Raw genomic sequence first — 26,088 nt, 5'->3', positions numbered from 1 at the left:
ACTCCTTTCTTTTAACTGAAGATGAATCCTCTTCTTTCTGGGGAGATTCTCCTCTTCATCCTCTTTAACTGAGAGCACAGATTTGAGAGGGGATGACACAAAGAGATGAGGTAAAAACGTATCAGCCAGATGGATTACTTTATGCCTGAAGATCAGCAGAGTATGCCTTTTCTCCCTAACTCATACATAATAAATGAAACAAATACTCTCTATAAATATAATTAATAAATAAAAATAGACTATAATTTTTTTTTTTTTTAAATCCAAATTCAGGGCTTCCCTGGTGGTGCAGTGGTTGAGAATCTGCCTGCTAAGATTCGAGCCCTGGTCTGGGAGGATCCCACATGCCGCGGAACAACTAGGCCCGTGAGCCACAACTACTGAGCCTGCACATCTGGAGTTTGTGCTCCGCGACGGGAGAGGCCGCGACAGTGAGAGGCCCACACACCACGATGAAGAGTGGCCCCCACTTGCCACAACTAGAGAAAGCCCTCGCACAGAAATGAAGACCCAACACAGCAAAAATAAATAAATTAATTAATAAACTCCTACCCCCAACATGTTCTTAAAAAAAAAATCCAAATTCAATTTTTAAAAATGTTCTCTAATCATATATTGCCTTTCAATTTTGACTTATGAGAAGAGTTGAAAGCTGTAAGTACTTAATAAATGTTGGAGAAGATATACTTCTGTGCATGTGTGGCTAAAGGATTCATTTTGTGGAATTAATCAATATCAGTCTCTAATCATATTTTCTATACTGAGAAACAAGGCTCATTAGCAGTAGGATATTATAAATTTACCTTCCTAACAAAAATTTAAAGGTGATATTTTATACTCATTTTTCTCCCTGATATCCTATATGGTATTAATTAGTGTAGAGGCTAGACTGAGCAGTATTTTGCGTGTACATCAACTTACACAGTAACAGAATTATATCAACTGCAAAGTTTGGCATTTTCATCCAGTATCATGAATAAACAACAGTTTTCTAATTGAACCCTGAGTTACTATTTTCCACAGAATTGAAACTACTTGAAATGGGAGACACAAATCTTTCTGACTCTTCTGAACTAGAAGTTTTATCTGTAGAGTCAGCCTATTGCTTTTCATTTTCTTACTGTGAGTAGTAATTACTAAACAATTACTTAGCTGATATGAGTGAATTCTTCCCTCTTTCCACTAATCCTTACCTGCCATCTCAGACAAGATCCACTTCTTTTGGGTCAAATATATAGTGAAGAGCAATGAAAGAGGTCTCCTCAGGAAGATGTGTACTTGGTAAAGGATGGACAGGTATGTAAGTGTAAGGATGGCAGATCGAGTCTGGATGAGATTGTTGCATTTCCCACCATAACTGTAATGCTGGACAGAAGGCATTGTAGAAGATTGATTATATTCACAATTTAGATCAGGGAATTAAGGAAGCCTTTATTTGGAAGTATTCCAGTTAAATACAACCCAGGAACAGAAGTAATAGCACTCTTTGGAAATGATTACCCCATCAGTAATTATCTTCCGTGTCTCTGCCATCCCAAACCTCTTGGCCTCACTCTGATGCACCTATCACACATGCTTTGTAGTAGAGTTATTTTTCTCTTCTCCATAATTAGACTCCCCAAAAGTAGGAAATGCCTTTAATTCATCTTTACATTCTCAATGGAGTCTATCAAAGTATGTATCTTCAATATGCTCTTGTTGAACAAATAAGTTAAATACACATCATTCAGAAAGAACTAGTTGCTAACACTGAAATAGCAAATTCAAACAGGGTCCAGATATACTCATTTAAATTATATATCTTAAGCAGGTCTGAAAAGGGAAGGCATTTGTCTTTTATACAGTACTCCAAAAGGGTGTTCAAAGTATCAATCTTGCTAGCTAGAGAGTCTACTGAAGAACAGCACTGTTCTCCTGTTACTACCATTTGATGCAGTACTTACACTTACACTTCCTTTGGCTGCAGTAGTCATTGAAAGATGCCTGACGTGTGTTTATTTGACACAGAGTTTGTCATGAAGAATTCAAAGGCTTCTGGAGCTCTATTATAAAATAAGCCAGATTCTAATTTTGATCCCAGAGCCCCAAAATCTCTCCCAAAACATACCAATCAAAGACACAAATAGATGCAAGAGAAAAGTAAAGACATCACAGGCCACCCAAGTCAGAAGAAAAAGAGATGCCTAATTGTGCATGAGAAACAATTTGCATGAATAACAACAAATCACAGCAAGCCAATTTTAACTGTTAGCTTCAATATTCACATATCAAACTGTATTTATCACTACTTAAATTTAAGTGAAGGTAACATTGTACAGTACATGGAAATCCATAATTGTAACACAGATAATTCAGAGCTTGCAGAGTAATTTACCATTGAATTAGTTTTTAATAGCATCTTCCCATTTTGCATTTAAATATGATTACTTAACAATGTTTGACTGAATTTCCTCTTCTGCTCCATTCCCTGTTCTCACAGATACTAACAAAGTAAGGTATCTAAATGACAAGCACAGTGGAAAGTCTACAAGGAGGCTGGAAAAATATACCCATTGTATGACTGACACCTGAAGAGCTGAGAAGACAAATCAGTCCTTATTTGTGATCAGGGAAATTCATGGAAATCATGCCCTAGGCTACCAAAGGAGAAAGAAAAAAACTACCAGCATCTCCCCAAATACATTCAAATAAACCCTCAAATGACAGACTCCATTACAATTAGAAATAAGTACTGGCAACTCTGCATTCATTTCTATATCTCTTCTTTGAACTTCAAGCATTGTCTCCTCTGCATCTAATCCTTTACCCAGATCTTAATCCCATTCCTTCTAATCTCCTTCAGAACCTGGCTTCATCACTTACTTTCTCCCTTCTGTTCCTTAACTGTTTTCTCACTCCAGCCTTCTTTATCTCAGTTGATAAACACACTGGAACATCTCACTTATAATATCCCCATCTTCCTCATCCTGCATTACCTCTAGCTGTCATCCTTTCTTTCCTTCCTTTCTGTTCAGGATGATCAAAAGAGCTGTTTAAACTCACTCTTTTTTTTCTAATTTTCTATTGTAAAATATTTACCATTTTAATCACTTTAAAAATTTTATTAAAGTATAGTTGATTTACAATGTTGTGTTAGTTTCAGGTGTACAGCAAAGTGATTCAGTTTATATATATATATATATATATATATATATATATATACATATACACACACATTTTTCTTAGATTCTTTTCCATTATAGGTTATTACAAGATATTGAATATAGTTCCCAGTGCTGTACAGTATGTCCTTGTTGTTTATCTATTTTACATATGTCAATAGTAGTGTGTATATGGTAATCCCAAACTTCTAATTTATTCCTCCCCCCTTTTCTACTTCAGTAACCATAAGTTTGTTTTCTATGTCCTTGAGTCTATTTCTGTTTTGTAAATAAGTTCATTTGTATTTTTTTTTAACATTTCACATATAAGTGATATCATATAGTTGTCTTTCTCTGACTTACTTCACTAGGTATTATAATCTCTAGGTCCATCCTTGTTGCTGCAGATGGCATTATTTCATTCTTTTTTATGGCTAATATTCCTTTCTTATACACACACACACACACACACACACACACACACACACACATACACACACATACCACATCTTCTTTATCCATTTATCTGTTGATGGACATTTAGGTTGCTTCCATGGCTTGGCTATTGTAAAGAGTGCTTCTATGAATGTTGGGGTGCATGTATCTTTTGAATTAGAGTTTTCATCTTTTCTGGATATATGTCCAGGAGTGAATTTCCTTTTTATTGAAAGTACTTTACCTAAGGCCTTAGTGGCTACTTTTGAAATAGATACCTAAGGGACACTTATTGGTCCTTCTCTCACCTTGAATCTTTTGCTACATTGGGCACTGCTGACTCTTCCTTCTTTCTTAACATTCTCTTTTCCTTAGATTTCTAGTATAACAGTTTCTCCTGATCTCCTCAAATTACCTGAACTTACTTTGAATCAGGTTTCAAATTCAATCACTTTCCCTGTGTAGCCTTCAGTAAGTTATATGAACTCAGGTATTGTGTTGGACTCATCAGTCTCTGACCTGTCCACCTATGTCAGTCAGGGTCCCAGCAGGCAACAGCAGCCATAGTAAAGAGTCTAATCAAGGGAGTTTTACAAGGGATGGTGAAGCATCAGGAAACCATTACCAGAGCTGGGAAAGAGCTGGAAACTTAAAGGCCACTCAACAGGAACTTTGGACATGGAAGAATTCAGTTACTACCAAAAACACAGTGAAGCTGGGTTGGGAAGAGATAAATACCCTGACCACCTCTCACTCTACTATCTTCCAATCTTCTTCTGGTGACTCTCATTGGTCAAACCTAATTGGAAATCCAGAGCACAATGAAGATTGGATGATGCAAACTCTAGAAGTCAACCTCCTGAGATGCACAGCAAGGCAGGGCAGAGTAGAGAATGAACCTGGATAGAGAAGCGAACAATAGCCAGTAGATGAGCACACTACCTACCATCTCCTTCATTCATTTAAAAAGTATTTTGTGTGTCAGGGACTATTCTCAGGAATACCGGGGATCATAAGACAGAAAAGATGCTCATTTTCATGGTGTTTTCATTCTCCTTGGGGAAGACAGATAGTAAAGCAATAATCACACAAGACAATTTCAAATGGTAGGTGCAATGAAGGAAAGGAGTATATGACTCTGCCATAGATGAGGTGATGGCAGAAGAGCTTAAAGTGGATAATAAGAAGAAAGGAATAATAAGAAAGCTTTCTAAGAGGTAGGGGAAGAGTATTCAGACAAGAGAGATCATCAAAGGCAGAGTGCAAACGTCCTGAGGTTGAAACCAGTTTGGCTTATCCAAGGGAGAGACAGGAAGCCAGTGTGGCTGGGGGAAGGGTGGCAGGAGATGAGGTAGGAATGGTAGGTAAAGGCCAGATCATAAAGGGCTTGTAGGCTAGGCAAGGAGTTGGGTGTTTTTGCTAAAGCAACAGAAAGGTTTTAGGCAGAGGGTGGGAGGTTGGAGCGTTTGTAGGTTAAGACACATCTAATTAACATTTGTAAAATATAACTCTCACAATTCTTTGAAAAATAAATTGTAGTGGGACAAAAATGGAAATGTCCCATTATAGTCTGACCAGAGCTCCCATGTTCAGGAGTGGTACTTTGCAAAGCGGTGGCACTGTTTGGATCAGGATGGGCACCTGATATAAGAGTGGCCCAACCACAGGCTTGTTGGCAGTCCACGATGTGGCTTAGAGCTATGGGCTCTTGCAACTGAATTGTGCTCCTCTGAAATGTGTATTATAGGATAAGAAGAGGGTTAATTAGCTGTCAGTAGTGTGAGAACTGATCAAAGAGGTAGAGAAAAATGGAGATACAATGGGAAAGAAAAGAACAGCTTCTCTTTAGAGGTGGCTTGATTCCTAATAGCTACTAATATATCCATATAAATACTCCTGCTTCCAACCTTTTAAATTAAGGTGGCTTCTTGGTCTCTCTTTCTTGCATACAAATAGTCTAATGAGCACACTGGTGTATCCAAGTTTTTGCTCTTCTTCTCATTCATCAAGAAGTGACAAAGATTTGCTCTGAAAACAAACAAACAAACACACCCTCAAATCTCAGTTGCTTTAAACAACCAAAGTTGACTTCTCATTCACTTTAAATATCCATCATGAAGTGGATGGGACACTATTCTGAATCATCCTTCCAAGACCAAGATTAATAGAGCATATTCTCTGGAACATTGTTGATTGCCATGGCAAAGAGAAAAAGAGTTCTGGAAGGTCTTGCTTCAGCAATTAAATGCTGTGCTCATAGTTCATGGGCAGAATGTGTCCCTTAGCTCAGCCCAACCACAAAGAGGCTGGGAAATGCAACCTTACCATGTACCTGAAAGACAACAGGAAATATTTGACACACCCACCACCATTCACTCATCCATAACCATGGCTTTAACTGCTGTCTATATACCAATGTCAAAATTTCTAGGAGAGATGCCCCATTTTCCCTCTTTATCCATATTTTCAATGACCTACTGACATGCCACAACTGGATTGTATCATAGACATTTCAAGTCTCATGTACCAAGACTGAACCCTTCATCTTTCTCACAAACTTTCTGTATTTTTTCTCTTGGTCAGTGGCTCCAATATCTATCCACTACCACAAATAGAAAACCCAGGTGTTATCTTTGACTCTATCTCTCTCTCTTCTAACACCCAATCAGCCGCCAAGCCCACAGCTTCTAATTTATCCCAATTCTACTAACTCCATGACCATTATCCTACTTTAGTCCCTCATAGATTCTTGCCCAAACAATTCTGCTAGCCTCCTGTCTGGTTCTCCTGCCTTCATACCCTCCCTTGTAAACTGTGATTTATTCATTCAACAAACATTTAAAGAGTGCTTACTGATTCTTAGATTAAATGAGTAATGGGCCCACCTTGAAGAAATTCAGTGTAAAGAGGGAAACATTGATGTAAACAAAAAATTTCAACACAGTGGACAAATGATAATAACTATGTAAAAAGAGGGGTGGGAACGGAAAGGAGACACCATACTGGGTGTGATGGTGATGGGAAGGTAGTGTTGGAAGCTTCTAGGGAGAAAGTAAAACTTTAGCTAAATAAGGGAGTTGCTCCACCATGTGAACCACAGGAGTTAAAAAAGGAGGTGAAGGAAGCAGCTTGTGCCTGACATCTTTGAGAGACTTTGACTCAGCCAAACCAACAAGGATTGAGAGGAATGGCATGAAAGAGAAAGCAGGCACCTAATCAGTAAAGACTCAAAGTGTCCTGGTGGCTACTTGGCTGGTAAGTGGGTGGAAGATCATCCACTGAGGTTAGAAAAGAAAGAGCAAGTCTATGGGGAACAAAACTTTTTAATTATGGATACCTTCCCATATTGATTCCAGGCACAGTGCCAAGCATCTTTATTATTTTATTTAATCCTCACAACAGTTTTATGAGGTAAAATTGTACTATTGTCTTCATTTTGAAATTTAAAAACAAATACTGAGATTCAGGGATTAATGACCAGTTACATAGTTACCAAATCTGTTCTGCACCAGAGCCCAAGTTGGTATCTTTTTACCATGCTATGCTGAGTTTGAGGTGTCTACAGGAATTCCATCTGGATGTGTCCACAGGCTGGAGTGCAGGGGAGGGATAGGAAAAGAGACACAGACTTGGGGCTTATCAGCATATGGGGACACAGTGGGATCAAAGCTATGGGCTCAGATGAGAGGGTTCAGCAAGCTCTAAATAGGGAGAAGGGAAAAAGAGGACCCGGGGAACACTAACCTTAGAGGGCGAAAAGGAGAAAGGAAACCAGCAAAAAAAGAGTTTGAGAAGGAGCAATCTGATACTGCGAATCCTAAAAGTGTCCTTCGGTGAATCTTTTTGAGAAGTCCTTAGTCCAGGTGTCTGGCGCTCAGTAAAGGACTTCTGGGGTCAGAAGCGGCATTCTGTCAAGGTTGGGTCTTTGCACCTAATTCCTTCAGTTCCTTAAGGACCAAACGACGACCTGAAAACTACACGGAGACTTCACTACCCGGGTAGGTAAAAATTAGCAAATCCTCCTTAAAGCTGATCAAGAACTTTTTCCTCTAGTGTCACCAAAGGAGCAGTGGATGTGAACGATCAGAGGTTACTGCAGAAACAACCAACAGGTATTGGGCAAGGATCCAAGCAGCTGGCGGATTGCGACTGGGTCCGAGGAAAGGAGAGCTTGCCCTGATAGGCAGGCACGCGCACGCCTAATAGGAAGGCCGGGAGCGCCTGGCGCTCCCCGCGCTCCCCGCGCTCCCCGCGCGTCACCCGACTCTACACCTCATTGCAGTCCCCTCCTTCTCCGGTGCCCGCATACTCTCTGCTCTTTCTGCCCTCCCAAACGCTCCCCTCAGCATCCCAGCCCTCCCTACGCGGTTACTACCCCTCTCTTCTTCACCTGCTCAGCCGGCTGGGCTGTGCGTCACGGGGGCGGGGCCAAAATGTAGCTCGCGCTAGGCCCCGCCCCGCGCGCCCAAGGCCCCGCCCCCTCTGGCCGAAACGGGGAAGGCACTGCTTGTGTGGGGTCCGGAGTTTTCTCACTCAGCGGCATCATCCCACCGTCTCCGAGTCCTGGCCTTTTTCTGAGGTCCTCTACTGCCACCTGAGCGAACGCGGGGAGTCAAGGCCAGGCGTGCGGGGCGCCATGAACGGCCGCCGCCTGATGGGCGCGGCGGCGGCGGCGGCGGAGGGACTGGTCGGCTGAGGGCCTGTTTGGGGCCGAGGCATGTGGAGCCCCAGCGGGAGCTTGCTTCAGACTCTGCCCCGACTTCTGCAGCACGACACCCTTCCGGGCCACGCAGAACTGCCGCCCTGCTGGGCCCTGCCGCGGGCGGCGGGCGGGGACGACTCAGCGGACCGCCTTCCCCGCGGGGGCGGGGCAAGCGCGGCGGAGGTGGCGGCGGCGGCGGCGGCCTCCGGAGCCTTGCTCGGAGCCTATCTGGGGCACCACGGTCAGCCTGAGGCCTCTGAGCTCCCGGCGCCGGGCGCGGCCTTGGCGGGCAGCCCCGGGAGCGGCAGCGGCGGCGGCGTGGTGGTCGGCGTGGCCGAGGTGAGAAACTGGCGCTGCTGCTGCCTCGGCAGCACCTGTTGGTGCCGGAGCCTGGTGCTGGTCTGCGTGCTGGCCGCGGTGTGCTTCACTTCCCTGGCCCTGGTCCGCCGCTACCTGCAGCACCTCCTGCTCTGGGTGGAGAGCCTTGACTCGCTTCTGGGGGTCCTGCTCTTCGTGGTGGGCTTCATCGTGGTCTCGTTCCCCTGCGGCTGGGGCTATATTGTGCTCAACGTGGCCGCCGGCTACCTGTACGGCTTCGTGCTGGGCATGGGACTGATGGTGGTCGGCGTCCTCATCGGCACCTTTATCGCCCATGTGGTCTGCAAGCGGCTGCTCACCGCCTGGGTGACCGCCAGGATCCAAAGCAGCGAGAAACTGAGCGCCGTTATTCGCGTCGTGGAGGGAGGAAGTGGCCTGAAAGTGGTGGCACTGGCCAGACTAACCCCCATACCTTTTGGGCTTCAGAATGCAGTGTTCTCGGTAAGTGGTGTCCCGCTGGTCCATCTCTCTCCAAGTCTGTTTTTGAGCGATCTTGTGACAGCCCTGGGAGGACGCTCCAACAGATAAATGCCAGCAGAGAAGTGACATTAACAACAGGAATTAAAATTACTTTCCGTCGTACCCTGAGAAATCTCAAACAAATAAAGCAAATCTAAGTCCGGCCCTCAATAGGAGATTTGGTAGAGAAAGAACTACTCCTTTTTTGGCATATGAGTTTGATTAAAAATGAAGAGCCCTAGAGAGGGTGGGAGGGAGGCTCAAGAGGGAGGGAATATGGGTATATACGTATACATATAGCTGATTGTTGTACAGCAGAAACTAACACAACATTGTAAAGCAATTATACTCCAATAAAGATATAAAAAGAAATGAAGAGCCCTTTTAACTATGAGGGGAGATGAGTAGAAATATCCATTTTAAACATTTGTCATCTGATTTCTGTAGCAGCTTTGGCAACAGTCAGGGAGTAAAGGCTTCACATGCCTAGCTTTCTCTCTAACCTGCGTAAATGCATCCAGTGTTTTGACTCAAGTTTTTAACAACGTGGGGCTAAAGGAAGTGTTTGGGTAAACAGTGTAGAGGGTAGTTACAGACCCCATATTTTGGAGTTTCCTAAAATTTTTAATAGGCTTTTTTTTTTCATCAAGTAATTTGCTTTAATACAGTGTAATGGGGGGGAGCCTCTTTTTATCTTTTTTTGGAGGAACTTCATTTTGAAATTACTAGGTAGTAGGATTAAACAAAATAGGACAGATAACCTTTTTCCCAGTGAGAATATATTTGTCTTTTTACACACCTATGCTCTTTTTGCCTTGTATTCATATGTTCTGCTTATTCAGTTTAGGTTTTTCTAGTTAATGTACATCACATTGTAACTGACTGAGGAATAGAAACACTGCGAAGTGAGAAAACCATCCCATTGGAAGAATGGAATCCAGTATTTACAAACTTAGTGTCTTTGGAACAAATTATTAACACTATCTCCCCTTGCTTTCCACTTTTCTAAGGTGAAGGGGTTGAACTAGTTACTGAGTTCCTCAAATTCAATGATTCTAAAGTTCAAAGAGTTCATATTGAGATTCCCAGGAACTCAACCCTTCAGCTAGACCTAAAGGAAACTGTGTGAAGAAAGAGATTTAACACTCAAATCCATAGGAATCAATGTATTTTATGTTATTCTGACACATTGGTTTGTCTCAAAAATAGTTAGTCTCTAGAAACTTTCTCATTTTGTTTTATGTTAAGAATAATTCTAACCAACCTACCTCTCTGTGATGGTTAAGATTTTTTCTTTTTTCTTCTTTTCTTTTTAAATGCCTTTTGCAAATCTCATGTTGATTCTAACCAACAGCAGTAATGACTGTAGATTGAAGCTTGTGGAGGCATGGAAATAGATAAGGAGTTTTCTGTACAGATAAAGTTTGGTGTTTACAGGCAGTTTGGTATGTTCTCTTCCTTAAATTTTTACCTTTTCACAACCTCCTATAAACATGAACTTTGTCCCAACCTTGGATAATAATAGATCAAGTATCCTAAGACTTTGAAAGAGAGTGGGAACTAAGGAACCTGAATAGTTTCATACCTTTAGTTTGCTTCCTCTCTAGTATAGTTTATTTCTGTGTGCATTTTCTTGTCCACCTACCATGTGCCTACTATCCTAGGCTCTTTCCCACATATTATTTCTAATCTAAACTAACCCTGCAGAAGGTGACTATACATATTTTATAGACTATTGTCTAATAGTCTGGAACACAGGGCTGGTGCTCTGGAATTCTACTGTCCCCATAGAATCTGTTGACCTTGGCCAAGTTACTTATCCTCTCTGTGGTTCATTTTCTTATTTGCAAAATGGGGAAAGTAATGGTACCTACTTCATAGGATTATTGAGACAATTAATAAAATAAATACATGCTACTGACTCTGGATTAACAAACACTCACATGTTGGCTTTTGTCATCATTACTGTTGTTATTACCCAGGGTCACCTAGGTAGAGTCAAACTTTGCACTATGGTTTGAAGATAGGGTCTCAACCCATGACTCTGTTTCTTCATTGTATTTTTAGTACCTAGTATAGTCCCGGGTATATAATGTAGACTCTATATATTTATTAATTAAAAATAAGTTAGGTTTTTTTAAAAAAGTAATCTCTTAAACATATTAAGCATGTGATTAAGAAGTTATACTTCGTACTTGGAAATAATTTAACGTAATTATGTAATTGAAACCAAACTTGACAAGGGGCAATTCTCAGTTGGCCTTGTGGGGTCAAGAGAAAAGAAGGAAAAAAAGAAAACTGGCCTCTTGAAATAGGTATTATTGGTACAGTTTTACTGAGGAAGAAATGGAGGCTCAAGCATCCAGGAACTTGTTCAGGATCACCCACCTACCAAGTGGTGGAGCTGAGTTATAAACCCCAGATCAGCTGAAAAAGTACATGGTACTGTGTGAAATTCTCACTCTTGGCCATAAGCAGGGGGGTTGTGGAGCCATTGGATATAGTCTATTATATCTTGTTCATTTCTATTATTAACTGCTTAGTAGCTCTTTCAACCAAAACTGTTTACTGAATTCACCCAGGGTATGTGAGTGAAAAGAAAGCTTAGTTTAAGCTGATTTTTGTTTTAGCCTGACTTTCTCTTCTGCCTTCTAGAACTTCATTCTGCCTCTACCCTCTCTGCCCTCCTACCCCTCAGGCTACCTACAGCAGCCCCCTTTCCAGGCATATTTCTTTTGTTTTCTTCTTCCCTACCTATCTTTTAAATTATCCCTTTTCCCCCCACTATTTCAGTTAAAACTCATCTTCAGTGTCCACGATTGATTGATCTTTAGTCAATGCCCATGATTAAAGAAATTTATCTGGGCCTACTTCAAAGAGGAAGTGAAGTATAGTGGTCATGAGGGGCACAGGCTTTGGAAATAGACAGTCCTTGATTAGTCTGTGCTGAGTTATGAGGCTTAAATAAGCTAATGCAGTGAAGGCATTGAGTATTTGCCTGACACATACTCAATTCTCAAAAATTATTAGCAATTATTATTCTTAGTGGTGGAGGTGTAGTGGTTTTTATATTTTAGAGGCAGGAGCTGATTGTAAAAGGTGAATGTATGGAAGAAGGAAAGGTGCTCTCCCTTGCTTCCTATATATTCTTAACTTTATTTCTTTCCTTCTCCCATGTGTGCTAAAAAGGGATAAGCAAACTGACACTCCACTTTTGAAGAGATTGAAATGGAAAATAAGTACATGACACTTCATTTTATCAAATCTTAGATTATAAGAAATATAATTTCCCAAGGACATATTTACATTTTTTCCACTTTTAAAAATGCACTCATTATTTCTGTTGGGAAATAGTTCACCCCTACCCCCCGACCAGTGTTTTTGATGTAATCTTATATCTGTAGGTATTATCGTACATTAAGACAGATTTCAAGACGTGTAGTCTGTGTGTGTTTCTAGGTACTGTTCTTATCTGGGCACGTATCTAGGATGACTATTTCTTACTGCTTCATTCAGGATAGGCTAAATTATGCTACAGTAACAACCCCCAAACCTCAGCGGATTAAAAAGCAAAGGTTTGTAAAAATTGCAGCTTGAATTATTGTTTATGATGAAAGAGGGATAAATTTAATTTATATTTTGAATTCAGCTTTTATGATTTGGGGGACTATAATATATGCTTCCAGCATTTATAATACAATTAAAAAAATTTTTTTGATTAAATAGACTTTTTTTTTTTTTTTCGGAACGTGGGCCTCTCACTGTTGTGAGCCTCTCCCGTTGCGGAGCACAGGCTCCGGACGCGCAGGCTCAGTGACCATGGCTCACGGGCTCAGCTGCTCCGCGGCATGTGGGATCCTCTGGGACCGGGGCACGAACCCGTGTCCCCCGCATCGGCAGGCGGACTCTCAACCACTGCGCCACCAGGGAAGCCCAATCATATTGCATATGATGCCATATTTTTCGCATGACTTCTCATAAATATATGTTCTTTAAGTATAAAAAAAAGGAAAAAAGCAAAGGTTTGTTTACTTACTTGACACAGATCCAGGTTCAACTTGGTTTGGGGAAGGGGTGGGGAGTCTCTGCTTTATGTTGTTTTTACTTTGGGATCCAGGATGACGGAGCCACCATCTTTCCCCTGGTTTATGTGACATGGTGAATTGCGCACTGGTTTTTAAAGCTTTCACCTGGAAGTAATCTCACTTTTTACTGGCCTGAACAAGTTACATGGCCACAGCTAACTTCAAAAGGGGCAGTGTGTGTGCCAGGAAGGAGAGAGAACTGGAGTGTTTGGTAGCAGTCTTCATGACTCTGGCACTTGACTTATGGATTCTGCCCCCTAGGCCCTTCAGTTCAGTCCACTGCCACTACGCTGGTTCAGGCATCTCAGCCTCCCATCTGGTCTCCTTGCTTCTTAAACAATGATTTCTAATTTTTTCTCTCTCCAGAAAGATTTTTCTAGAATGCATATCCGATCTTGGTACTCCCTGCAGGGAAACACTAAAGTGGGTTTTCTTTTCCCCTCAGGATAAATTCCAAACCCTCATCTTAACTCTATAGCATCTGTCTTACCATTCCACAATTAGTAAGTGCCCTTTGATGTGTTAACTTATTTCATCGTCATTCTAAGAGGTAGACATGATTATTTCTTTTTTCTTTTTTAACATCTTTATTGAAGTATAATTGCTTTAAAATGGTGTGTTAGTTTCTGCTTTACAACAAAGTGAATCAGTTATACATATACATATGTTCCCATATCTCTTCCCTCTTGCGTCCCCCTCCCTCCCACCCTCCCTATCCCACTCCTCTAGGTGGTCACAAACCACCTAGCTGATCTCCCTGTGCCATGCGGCTGCTTCCCACTAGCTATCCACCCTACCTTTGGTAGTGTATATATGTCCATGCCACTCTCACTTCGTCACAGATTACCCTTCCCCCTCCCCATATCCTCAAGTCCATGCTCTAGTAGGTCTATGTTTTATTCCCGTCCTACCCCTACTCTCTTCATGGCATTTTTTTTCTTAGATTGCATATATATGTGTTAGCATACGGTATTTGTTTTTCTCTTTCTGACTTACTTCACTCTGTACGACAGACCCCAGGTCCATCCACCTCACTACAAATAACTCAGTTTCATTTCTTTTTATGGCTGAGTAATATTCCATTGTATATATGTGCCACATATTCTTTATCATTTCATCTGTTGATGGACACTTAGGTTGGTTCCATGTCCTGGCTATTGTAAATAGAGCTGCAATGAACATTTTGGTACATGGCTCTTTTTGAATTATGCTTTTCTCAGGGTATATGCCCAGTAGTGGGATTGCTGGGTCGTATGGTAGTTCTATTTGTAGTTTTTTAAGGAACCTCCGTACTGTTCTCCATAGTGACTGTATCAATTTACATTCCCACCAGCAGTGCAAAAGGGTTCCCTTTTCTCCACACCCTCTCCAGTATTTATTGTTTCTAGATTTTTTGATGATGGCCATTCTGACCAGTGTGAGATGATATGTCATTGTAGTTTTGATTTGCATTTCTCTAATGATTAATGATGTTGAGCATTCTTTCATGTGTTTGTTAGCAATCTGTATATCTTCTTTGGAGAAATGTCTATTTAGGTCTTCTGCCCATTTTTGAATTGGGTTGTTTGTTTTCTTGTTACTGAGCTGCATGAGTTGCTTATAAATTTTGGAGATGAATCCGTTGTCAGTTGCTTCATTTGCACCTATTTTCTCCCATTCTGAGGGTTGTGTTTTCATCTTGTTTATGGTATCCTTTGCTGTGCAAAAGCTTTTAAGTTTCATTAGGTCCCATTTGTTTATTTTTGTGTTTATTTCCATTTCTCTAGGAGGTGGGTCAAAAAGGATCTTGCTGTGATTTATGTCATAGAGTATTCTGCCTATGTTTTCCTCTAAGAGTTTGATAGTGTCTGGCCTTACATTTAGGTCTTTAACCCATTTTGAGTTTATTTTTGTGTATGGTGTTAGGGAGTGTTCTAAGTTCATACTTTTACATGTGCCTGTCCAGTTTTCCCAGCACCACTTGTTGAAGAGGCTGTCTTTTCTCCACTGTATATCCTTGCCTCCTTTATCAAAGATAAGGTGACCATATGTGTGTGGGTTTATCTCCTGGCTTTCTATCCTGTTCCATTGATCTATATTTCTGTTTTTGTGCCAGTACCATACTGTCTTGATTACTATAGCTTTATAATATAGTCTGAAGTCAGGGCGCCTGCTTTCTCCAACTCCATTTTTCATTCTCAAGATTGCTTTGGCTATTCGGGGCCTTTTGTGTTTCCATACAAATCGTGAATTTTTTTGTTCTAGTTCTGTAAAAAATGCCAGTGGTAGTTTGATAGACATTGCATTGACTCTGTAGATTGCTTTGGGTAGTAGAGTCATTTGCACAATGTTGATTCTTCCAATCCAAGAACATGGTATATCTCTCCATCTATTTGTATCATCTTTAATTTCTTTCATCAGTGTCTTATAATTTTCTGCATACTGGTCTTTTGTCTCCTTAAGTAGGTGTATTCCTAGATATTTTTTTCTTTTTGTTGCAATGGTAAATGGGAGTGTTTTCTTAATTTCACTCTCAGATTCTTCAACATTAGTGTATAAGAATGCCAGAGATTTCTGTGTATTAATTTTGTATCCTGCTACTTTACCAAATTCATTGATTAGCTCTCGTAGTTTTCTGGTAGCATCCTTAGTATTCTCTATGTATAATATCATGTCATCTGCAAACAGTGACAGCTTCTTTCTTCTTTTCCTATTTGACTTACTTTTATTTCTTTTTCTTCTCTGATTGCTGTGGCTAGAACTTCCAAAACAAGGTTGAATAAGAGTGGTGAGAGTGGGCAACCTTGTCTTATTCCTGATCTTAGTGGAAATGGTTTCAGTTTTTCACCATTGAGAACAATGTTGGCTGTGGGTTTGTCATATATGGCCTTTATTATGTTGAGGAAAGTTCCCTCTATGCCTACTTTCTGCAGAGTTTTTATCATAAATGGGTGTTGAATTTTGTCAAAAACTTTCTCTGCATCTATTGAGATGGTCATATGGTTTTTCTCCTTCAGTTTTTTGATATGGTGTATCACGTTGATTGATTTGCATATATTGAGGAATCCTTGCATGCCTGGAAGAACCCCACTTGATCATGGTGTATGATCCTTTTAATGTGCTGTTGGATTCTATTTGCTAGTATTTTATTGAGGAGTTTTGCATCTATGTTCATCAGTGATATTGGCCTGTAGTTTTCTTTTTTTGTGACGTCTTTGTGTGGTTTTGGTATCAGGGTGATGGTGGCCTCATAGAATGAGTTTGGGAGTGTTCCTCGCTCTGCTATCATTTGGAAGAGTTTGAGAAGGATAGGTGTTAGCTCTTCTCTAAATGTTTGATATAATTCACCTGTGAAGCCATCTGGTCCTGGGCTTTTGTTTGTTGGCAGATTTTTAATCACAGTTTCAATTTCAGTGCTTGTGATTGGTCTGTTCATATTTTCTATTTCTTCCTGGTTCAGTCTTGGCAGGTTGTGCATTTCTAAGAATTTGTCCATTTCTTCCAGGTTGTCCATTTTATTGGCATACAGTTGCTTGTAGTAATCTCTAATAACCTTTTGTATTTCTGCAGTGTCAGTTGTTACATCTCCTTTTTCATTTCTAATTCTATTGATTTGAGTCTTCTTCCTTTTTTTCTTGGTGAGTCTGGCTAATGGTTTATCAGTTTTGTTTATCTATTTTGTGTGTGTGTGTGTGTGTGTGTGTGTGTGTGTGTGTTTGTGTGTGTTACGCGGGCCTCTCACTGTTGTGGCCTCTCCCGCTGCAGAGCACAGGCTACAGACGCACAGGCTCAGCGGCCATGGCTTACGAGCCCAGCTGCTTCGCGGCATGTGGGATCTTCCTGGACTGGGGCACGAACTTGTGTCCCCTGCATTGGCAGGCGGATTCTCAACCACTGCGCCACCAGGGAAGCCCAGTTTTGTTTATCTTCTCATAGAACCAGCTTTTAGTTTTATTGATCTTTGCTATCATTTCCTTCATGTCTTTTTCATTTATTTCTGATCTGATCTTTATGATTTTTTGCCTTCTGCTAAATTTGGGGATTTTTTGTTCTTCTTTCTCTAATTGCTTCAGGTGCAAGGTTAGGTTGTTAATTCGAGATGTTTCCTGTTTCTTAAGGTAGGATTGTATTGCTATAAACTTCCTCTTAGAACTGCTTTTGCTGCATCCCATAGGTTTTGGGTTGTTGTGTCTCCATTGTCATTTGTTTCTAAGCATTTTTGGATTTCCTCTTTGATTTCTTCAGTGATCACTTCGTTATTAAGTAGTGTATTGTTTACCCTCCATGTGTTTGTAGTTTTTACAGATCCATTCCTGTAATTGATATCTAGTCTCATAACGTTGTAGTCGGAAAAGATACTTGATATGATTTCACTTTTCTTAAGTTTACCAAGGCTAGATTTGTGACCCAAGATATGATCTGTCCTGGAGAGTATTCCATGAGCACTTAAGAAAAATATGTATTCTGTTGTTTTTGGATGGAATGTCCTATAAATATCAATTAAATCCATCTTGTTTAATATATCATTTAAAATTTGTGTTTCCTTATTTACTTTCATTTTGGATGATCTGTCCATTGGTGAAAGTGGGGTGTTGAAGTCCCCTACTATGATTGTGTTACTGTCGATTTCCCCTTTTATGGCTGTTAGTATTTGCCTTATGTATTGAGGTGCCTCCTATGTTGGGTGCATAAATATTTACAATTGTTATATCTTCTTCATGGATCGATCCCTTGATCATTGTGTAGTGTTCTTCTTTGTCTCTTGTAATAGTTTTTATTTTAAAGTCTATTTTGTCTGATATGAGAATTGCTACTCCAGCTTTCTTCTGATTTCCATTTGCATGGAATATCTTTCCATCCCCTCACTTTCAGTCTGTATGTGTCCCTAGGTCTGAAGTGGGTCTCTTGTAGACAGCATATATATGGGTCTTGTTTTTGTATCCATTCAGCCAGTCTGTGTCTTTTGGTGGGATCATTTAAATTTAAGGTAATTATCAATATGTATGTTCCTATTACCATTTACTTAATTGTTTCGGGTTTTTTCTTGTAGTTATTTTCCTTCTCCTTCTTGCCTAGAGAAGTTCCTTTAGCATTTGTTGTAAAGCTGGTTTGGTGGTGCTGAACTCTCTCAGCTTTTGCTTGTCTGTTAAGGTTTTAATTTCTCCATCAAATCTGAATGAGATCCTTGCTGGGTAGAGTAATCTTGGTTGTAGGTTTTTCTCCTTCATCACTTTAAATATGTCCTGCCACTCCCTTCTGGCTTGCAGAGTTTCTGCTGAAAGATCAGCTCTTAACCTTATGGGGATTCCCTTGTGTGTTATTTGTTGTTTTTCCCTTGCTGCTCTTAATATGTTTTCTTTGTATTTAATTTTTGATAGTTTGATTAATATGTTCCTTGGCATGTTTCTTCTTGGATTTATTCTGTATGGGACTCTCTGTGCTTCCTGGACTTGATTAACGATTTCCTTTCCCATATTCGGGAAGTTTTCAACTATAATCTCTTCAAATATTTTCTCAGTCCCTTTCTTTTTCTCTTCTTCTTCTGGGACCCCTATAATTTAAATGTTTTTACATTTAATGCTGTCCCAGAGGTCTCTGAGACTGTCCTCAGTTCTTTTCATTCTTTTTTCTTTATTCTGCTCTGCAGTAGTTATTTCCACTATTTTATTTTCCAGGTCACTTATCCGTTCTTCTGCCTCAGTTATTCTGCTATTGATCCCATCTAGAATATTTTTAATTTCATTTATTGTGTTGTTCATTTTTGCTTGCTTCGTCTTTATTTCTTCTAGGTCCTTGTTAAATGTTTCTTGCATTTTGTCTGTTCTATTTCCAAGATTTTGGATCATCTTTACTACCATTGTTCTGAATTCTTTTTCAGGTAGACTGCCTATTTCCTCTCCATTTGTTAGGTCTGGTGTGTTTTTATGTTGCTCCTTCATCTGCTGTGTGTTTTTCTGTCTTTTCATTTTGCTTATCTTACTGTGTTTGTGGTCTCCTTTTTGCAGGCTGCAGGTTCATAGTTCCTGTTGTTTTAGGTGTCTGTTCCCAGTTGCTACGGTTGGTTCAGTGGGTTGAGTAGGTTTCCTGGTTGAGGGGACTAGTGCCTGTGTTCTGGTGGGCAGGTCCACATCTGATGGTGTGTTTTGGGTTTTCTGTAGCCTTATGATTTTAGGCAGCCTCTCTGCTAATGAATGGGGCTGTGGTTCTGTCTTGCTAGTTATTGGGCATAGGGTATCCAGCACTGTAGCTTGCTGGTTGTTGAGTGAAGCTGGGTCTTGGTGTTGAGATGGAGATCTCTGGGAGATTTTTGCCGTTTGATACTGCGTGGAGCTGGGAGGTCTCTTGTGGATCAGTGTCCTGAAGTTGGTTCTCCCACCTCAGAGACAGAGCCCTGATGCCTGGCTGGAGCACCAAGAGCCTTTAATCTACATGGCTCAGAATAAAAGGGAGAAAAAATAGAAAGGAAAGAGAGGAAGGAAGGAAGGAAGGAAGGAAGAAAGAAAGAAGCTAAAATAAAGTAGGGTAAAATAAAGTTATTAAAATTTTAAAAATAATTATTAAGAAGAAAAATTTTAAAAAGTAAAAAAAAAAAAAAAAAAACCCAAAACTGGGATGGTCCAAAACCTAGGACAAATGGTGAAAGCAAAGCTATACCGACAGTCTCACACAGAAGCACACACGTACACACTCACAGAAAGAGAAAAAGCGGAAAAAAAAATAATATATTTTGCTCCTAAGGTCTACCTCCTCAACGTGGGATGATTCACTGTCTGTTCAAGTTTTCCACAGATGCACGGCACTTCAAGTTGATTGTGGAGCTTTAATCTGCTGCTTCCGAGGCTGCTGGGAGAGACCTCCCCCTCTCCTCTTTGTTCGCACAGCTCCTGTGGTTCAGCTTTGGACTTGGCCCTGCCTCTGCACGTAGGTCACCCGAGGGCGTCTGCTCTTCTCTCAGACAGGACAGGGTTAAAGGAGCAGCTGATTCGGGGGCTCTCGCTCACTCAGGCCCGGGGGAGGGTGGGGTAGGGATGCGGGGCGAACCTGCAGCGGCAGAGGCCAGCATGATGTTGCACCAGCCTGAAGCGCGCCGTGCATTGTCCCGGGGAACTTTTCCCTGAATCCGGGACCCTGGCAGTGGCGGGCTGCATAGGCTTCGGGAGGGGAGGTGTAGAGAGTGACCTGTGCTCGCACACAGGCGTCTTGGTGGCTGCAGCAGCGGCCTTAGCATCTCATGCCCGTCTCTGGTGTCCGTGCTGAACCGTTAAAAGCAGTTTCTAATTTAGGGATAGTGAACTAATGAAAACATCTGTATATATGAAGATGGTTTCTGCATTGTAGACAGATTTATTGTCCTATCTCTGTCAGTAGAAGCCTCTACACTGATGCCCTCTCCACCTGTTAGAGTGGGGTCTCTCAGAGCCCTTGTATTGTTTTTTTTTTTTTTTTCTTTTTATGGTAGCAAGACTTTTCTCAGTACATTCAGGGTTGCTGCCTGAACAGAGGGTCTTAACCTTGATATCAGGTTGACCTCAGAAGTTACTGGAGGGCTTCCCTGGTGGTGCATGCCCGGTCCAGGAAGATCCCACATGCGGCGGAGCGGCTGGGCCTGTGAGCCATGGCTGCTGAGCCTGCGTGTCCGGAGCCTGTGCTCCGCAACGGAGAGGCCACAACAGTGAGAGGCCCACGTACTGCAAAAAAAAGAAGAAAAAAAAAAAAAGGAAGAAGTTACTGGAAATGCTTTTAGTGTTCATTCAGTATTCACTCAAGTAACTGATAGGTACTACTCTGTGCCCACTGCTGTTCTAGATGCTAGAGATACAATAGCAATGAATTAAGCCATCCCAGATCCTTCAGGGTGCTTGCGGTCTAGTGGAGAAAGCATTCTGGATATATTAAGGCTAATACTTTGCTGATAATGAATTAATTTCCATTTAATACATTATTTCTCTGAGGGGAAGGGGGAAAGCATGTTTAGTTTCTGAACAGCCAATTACAAGTGGACTTTGCATCCTAGCCTGTTTATAACTGGCAACTATTATAAATCTCCACATTTATAAACAAAACAATTTTAATGTTGATACAGTCTACATCCAATCAACATATATTTAGTATCTGATATATAGTAGGCATCATACTAAAGACGAGAGACACAATGAGGAACAAGACAGATGGGTCCCTTCCTTTACAAACTTCCTCCTTCTCAGGAAGGGGTAAAGGGCAAACAGATGGTGAAACCTTCCATTACTCTCTAGTGTGAAGGGACTTGGCGAATAATAGTGTTCTGGCAGAGAACTTGAAAGCAGTTCTTAATGCAGACTTGGAAGCTTGGGATAGGTGTCATAGAGAAACTGATGACTGAGTAGTGAAAGACAGTTTGGGACTTTGCCCAAATAAAAGGAGTGGGAGGAAGGGTATAAGTGTTCTTGCCAAAAGGAACAATGTGCAAAGGCCCAAAAAGAAAAGAGCAAGGAATGTTCTAAGAACAGGAGAATTTTGATGTGTCTGGAACATAGTGTGATGTGAAGCATGAGACATTCAGAGGCCAGGTCATGAAGCAGTTTGCATGTTGAAGAACCTGACCTTCATTCTGATGGCAGTGGGAAGGAGTTTAAACAGGATTGGATTTGCATTTTTTAAAGATTTCTGCAAAATTTAGCATAGGTTGTGAGTGGAGGGTAGGTCTAGAGTATCAAGACTAGAGAGGGGGAGACTGAATAGGAATAGGGACAGACAATGGGTAGATTTCTAACATATGTAAAAGGTAGAATCCTTAAGAAAGGGTAGATGATTGGATGTGAGAATGGGGGGAGAATGAGTGGTGTGACTGACTTCTGAAGTGTCTAGCTAGGGCAACTGAGATTGGGAACACTGAAAGAGGTTTTTTGGGGAGGGAAGGGAATGGGCAGTTAATGTTTTTCCTTTAACCAGTTTTAAAAATTTCATATTTCTGGAAGTGAAAACTAGTTGCCATTTGTTGACTATTTCTCCCTCTCTGTTTCTGAAATATTGATAGTAAGTATCAATATATAGGATATATATTATAAAATATATAATTTATCAATAATATTTAGATGAAAAGATCAAATGTAGTCATTTTAACTTCTTTTGACCATTCCTTAAAAATTATTATAGGGATTCATGATTTTTTTCTGTGTAATATTACTAAATATATATTTTAATTGGAATTTACTTTAATAGTAACTTTGTCAATAAGCAGCATTGCTTTTATATAAACTAAGAAACACACCTAGGGCTTCCCTGGTGGTGCAGTGGTTGGGAGTCCGCCTGCCGGTGCAGGGGGCGCGGGTTCGTGCCCCGGTCCGGAAGGATCCCGCGTGCCGTGGAGCGGCTGGGCCTGTGGGTCATGGCCGCTGGGCCTGTGCGCCCGGAGCCTGTGCTCCGCGGCAGGGAGACGGCAGCAGTAAGAGGCCCGCGTACCACCAAAAAACAAAAACAAAAACAAAAAAAAAAGAAACACACCTACACAGGAAGGTGTAACTTGCCAAAGCTAATAGAGATTCACAAAGCTATGGATAAAATTTGTGTTCTTCCATACACAGATCACCTTTATATTCTTCATTCGATCTGTGTCAAGATACTCTTTGTAAAAATGATAAAGTTTCTAAGTGTGTTAAATTAAAGCCCGTAAAGCCGTTGTGTAAACAGCCGTAAATAGAGAAAGCAGAGGAGCTGGAGGCAGGGTTGCCAGGGGAGCTGTGCTTTGTGCTGTGCCTGAGAGGACAGCAGGCCTCAGGTTCAGTGAGCATCTGAGTGATCCATCTAAAGACAGAGGTTCTCTTATTGTCAGCTTCAAAAATATGTGTTCAGAGAAGAATCAGCTCTTGCTCTGCAGAATTAAGGGTTTCTTTCTCTTTTTTTTCCTTCAGATGGGCACGTCTTTGTTTTCAGGATCTATCTGGTATATGGTAAAGTAATATTCTACAGTAACCTGTACTGACCCAGACAAGTGAGTTACATCTCCAAGTAAATCACACTACGTCTGAGAATAAGAATGTGTATACTTTCATGGTGCGTCTAGAGTTTTAAAAGCATGGGAAGATGGCAATCGGGTTGCATTCACCATCCCTGGAACTCTCACTGGAGTATTTCTGATCACAGAAACTAACCAGCAGGATAACACTGACATCCTAGGCTGAGATTTCTAGGAGTCTTTGGAGTAGGAAAACAGTCCTGAGCCAAGATGCCAGGGTATTGTAGTCAGAAATTCCAGTGGGAATATTCTAGGCTCACATTTAATGTCTTTTTGTAAAGTAGGACAAGGAGACATGTTTTTTTAAAAGTCGGTGGGTAAAGGCTTACCGGGGAAAGAAGGTTGGATGGGTCTCTTTGTGGGAACAGGTATTCTAAATTAGCTTTGTTTGTCAAAGACTGGAACTAGATGCAGATTCTGAATAGGATCATGGCTTATAGGAAATGCCATATTAGAATAATTTAGAACCTGTTTATCTTTAATACACTTAGTAATAGTTGAAAAACTGTATGTGTGTGTATTATTGTTTTGTTCTATTGGCTAAATTATTTGACATGCCAGCAAAACAGTTTACAATGATTACCTGAAATTAGTTTCTTTGCTTTATTTAGCTATGCAGCTTTTCAGAAAAGAACTGTATGTAAATAATAACACTTGGTTTTTCTGTAGGATGAGGTTCGGTCATGAAAGGTTTGATAAACTTTGATTTATGCTTTGGACAAAGGTCTTGTTAAAGAGTTAAGTGGCAGGGTTGTTTCAGCTTTATGATATCTGTTCTTAAAATAGCTGTTTGGATATTATTGATGTCATCCATAAATGTCAATTATGTGTTCTCTTTGGAGAAACTTCATTACATTTAAAGATTATGAAATGAAGCTTTGCATTCTGATATTTTGGAACTTAAATATTTATTTAAAAAATAACTTCCATAACATATAATGTTATTATTAACTGCAGTGTAATAATTTTTATGATTCATTTTTGTCAATTTACTTATTTTATACATTTGACATGTTTAATTCTAAAGAAAGTTTTCCATTCCTGTAAGTGTTCCAGACTGATAGAGGAACCTTCCTAATACTTAGTCCCATTCATGTCATTCTTTGATTAGACTCCACAGAGCTTTCTACTGAGTACAAACTCATTCCCCTTTCACCCAAGGTCTGTAACAAGTATCACCCCAAATACTTGCCCTGTCTTTATTTTACAGGATTCCCTTGCCCTATAAATAATCCAAACTGTACTGCTAACTTTACTAATACATCCTGTATGTTCCCTACCACATTGTCCTTATTCATTCTCTTCTTGGAACACCTTAACTTCCTCATCCCACCTATCTTTGCCTGCCAAACCCATATTAGCTTGTGGAGTCCATTTCAAATTCCTCTTATTCCACAATGTTGCCCTTTGGTCCCCCACGCCTACAGAGGTTTTAATCCCTGTTTACTCTTTAATACTTTTTGTGTAGTTCTTCTCAAGGCTCCCTTTCTGCCTGTTTCTGGATTAATGCCTTTTTTGTGTGTGTGTGTGGTATGCAGGCCTCTAACTGTTGTGGCCTCTCCCGTTGCGGAGCACAGGCTCCGGACGCACAAGCTCAGCGGCCATGGCTGACAGGCCCAGCCGCTCCGCGGCATGTGGGATCTTCCCGGACCGGGGCACGAACCCGTGTCCCCTGCATCGGCAGGCGGATTCTCAACCACTGCGCCACCAGGGAAGCCTCTGCCTGTTTCTGAAGTAGTGTGTGTACTTGTCAGTGTGTAAATTCTTCAAGGTAAAAGTTGTGTCGTACTGCCTCTCTTGCAGGCACCTACCAGAGCATCTTGCATGGAGCAATCTTTGAGTCAGTAATTGTTTAGGTGAATCTTTAACAACCAGTCACTGCAGTATTCTTTCTAAACCAGCAGTGGTGTATCTCCAATTAATCATCTATGAGTAGAGATAAATGTATCTTTATTGAAAGCATGATTTACATAATTATTAGGTTAGATTGTAGTTATAGAATAACCTGTAGCTGATTAAAATACCAGATCTTAAAATTAATAAAAATGAAATTTAATAAAATAGCCACTAGCTTTCTTATATAACAGTAATACCCAGATAAGGATGTGGAAAAGTTATTCTCAAAATTAATGACAGTAGCAACAACAACTATAACATAAAATGCTTAGAAATAAACTAATAAGGAATAACTGATATATGTGAATAAAACCACCAAACTTTAGTAAGAAATGTGGAGGATTTTTAAGTAATTATAAAACCATTTCTTGATAAGAGGACTGAATATTCTGGAGATTACATCTCTGTCCAGATTAATTTATAAATTTACCTTAATCCGAGTATAATATCTACTAATTTTTTTGAGTGACAGTGATCCTAAAATGTATCTGTAAAAATGAATAGGTAAGAAGTTTATGCAAATTTTAAAAAGAAGAGTAATAATAGGGGTTTGAAGGATGGGAAATTCCTTATGAGATATTAAATTGATAGTCTTTACAATTATTTGGTTTCAACACAAGGTTTAAGATATCAGTGGACAGTATTAGAGCCCCAAATAGACCCCTTTATATACAGTAACTTCATTTATAATAAAGTAAACATCATAAGTTGCTGGAGAAGTTATCAATTATTCAATAAATAATGCTAGGAAAATTGGCTACTGGGGAAAGGGGGGAATAAGGAATCCTCACCTTTAATTCAAATAAATTGCAGAAGGAATAAGTGGTAAATATTAAAAAGGAAAATATAGGCAGAAATTAACAATGGGATCTGAAAAGACGCTCTAAAGCTAGAAGCAATGGAAAATCAGAGGAAACAATTAATAATATATATAAATAATATATGTATAAATTTAGAAACATTTGAATGTCAAAACATAAAATTAAAGAGACACTTTAAAGGAAAATATTTACTACATATAAT

At 40.4% G+C, this 26,088-nt stretch overlaps 1 protein-coding gene across 3 annotated transcripts in view; it reads left to right on the top strand.

The window, feature by feature from the left end:
* The first annotated feature begins 8,050 nt into the window (after positions 1–8,050).
* Positions 8,051–26,088, top strand: part of TMEM64 (transmembrane protein 64) — a 49,162-nt gene continuing 31,124 nt past the window's right edge. For all 3 annotated transcript variants that reach the window (XM_067017066.1, XM_067017065.1, XM_059043471.2), the window contains exon 1: positions 8,051–9,096. In XM_067017066.1, coding sequence (XP_066873167.1) covers positions 8,293–9,096 — 804 coding nt within the window. In that variant the 5' untranslated portion in view covers positions 8,051–8,292. The remainder of the gene's footprint in view (positions 9,097–26,088) is intronic.

This window comes from Kogia breviceps, chromosome 17, assembly GCF_026419965.1.
Source record: "Kogia breviceps isolate mKogBre1 chromosome 17, mKogBre1 haplotype 1, whole genome shotgun sequence".
Taxonomy (NCBI): domain Eukaryota; kingdom Metazoa; phylum Chordata; class Mammalia; order Artiodactyla; family Physeteridae; genus Kogia; species Kogia breviceps.
The sequence above is the reverse complement of the archived record's forward strand: the minus strand, read 5'-3'. Positions and strand labels throughout refer to the sequence as shown.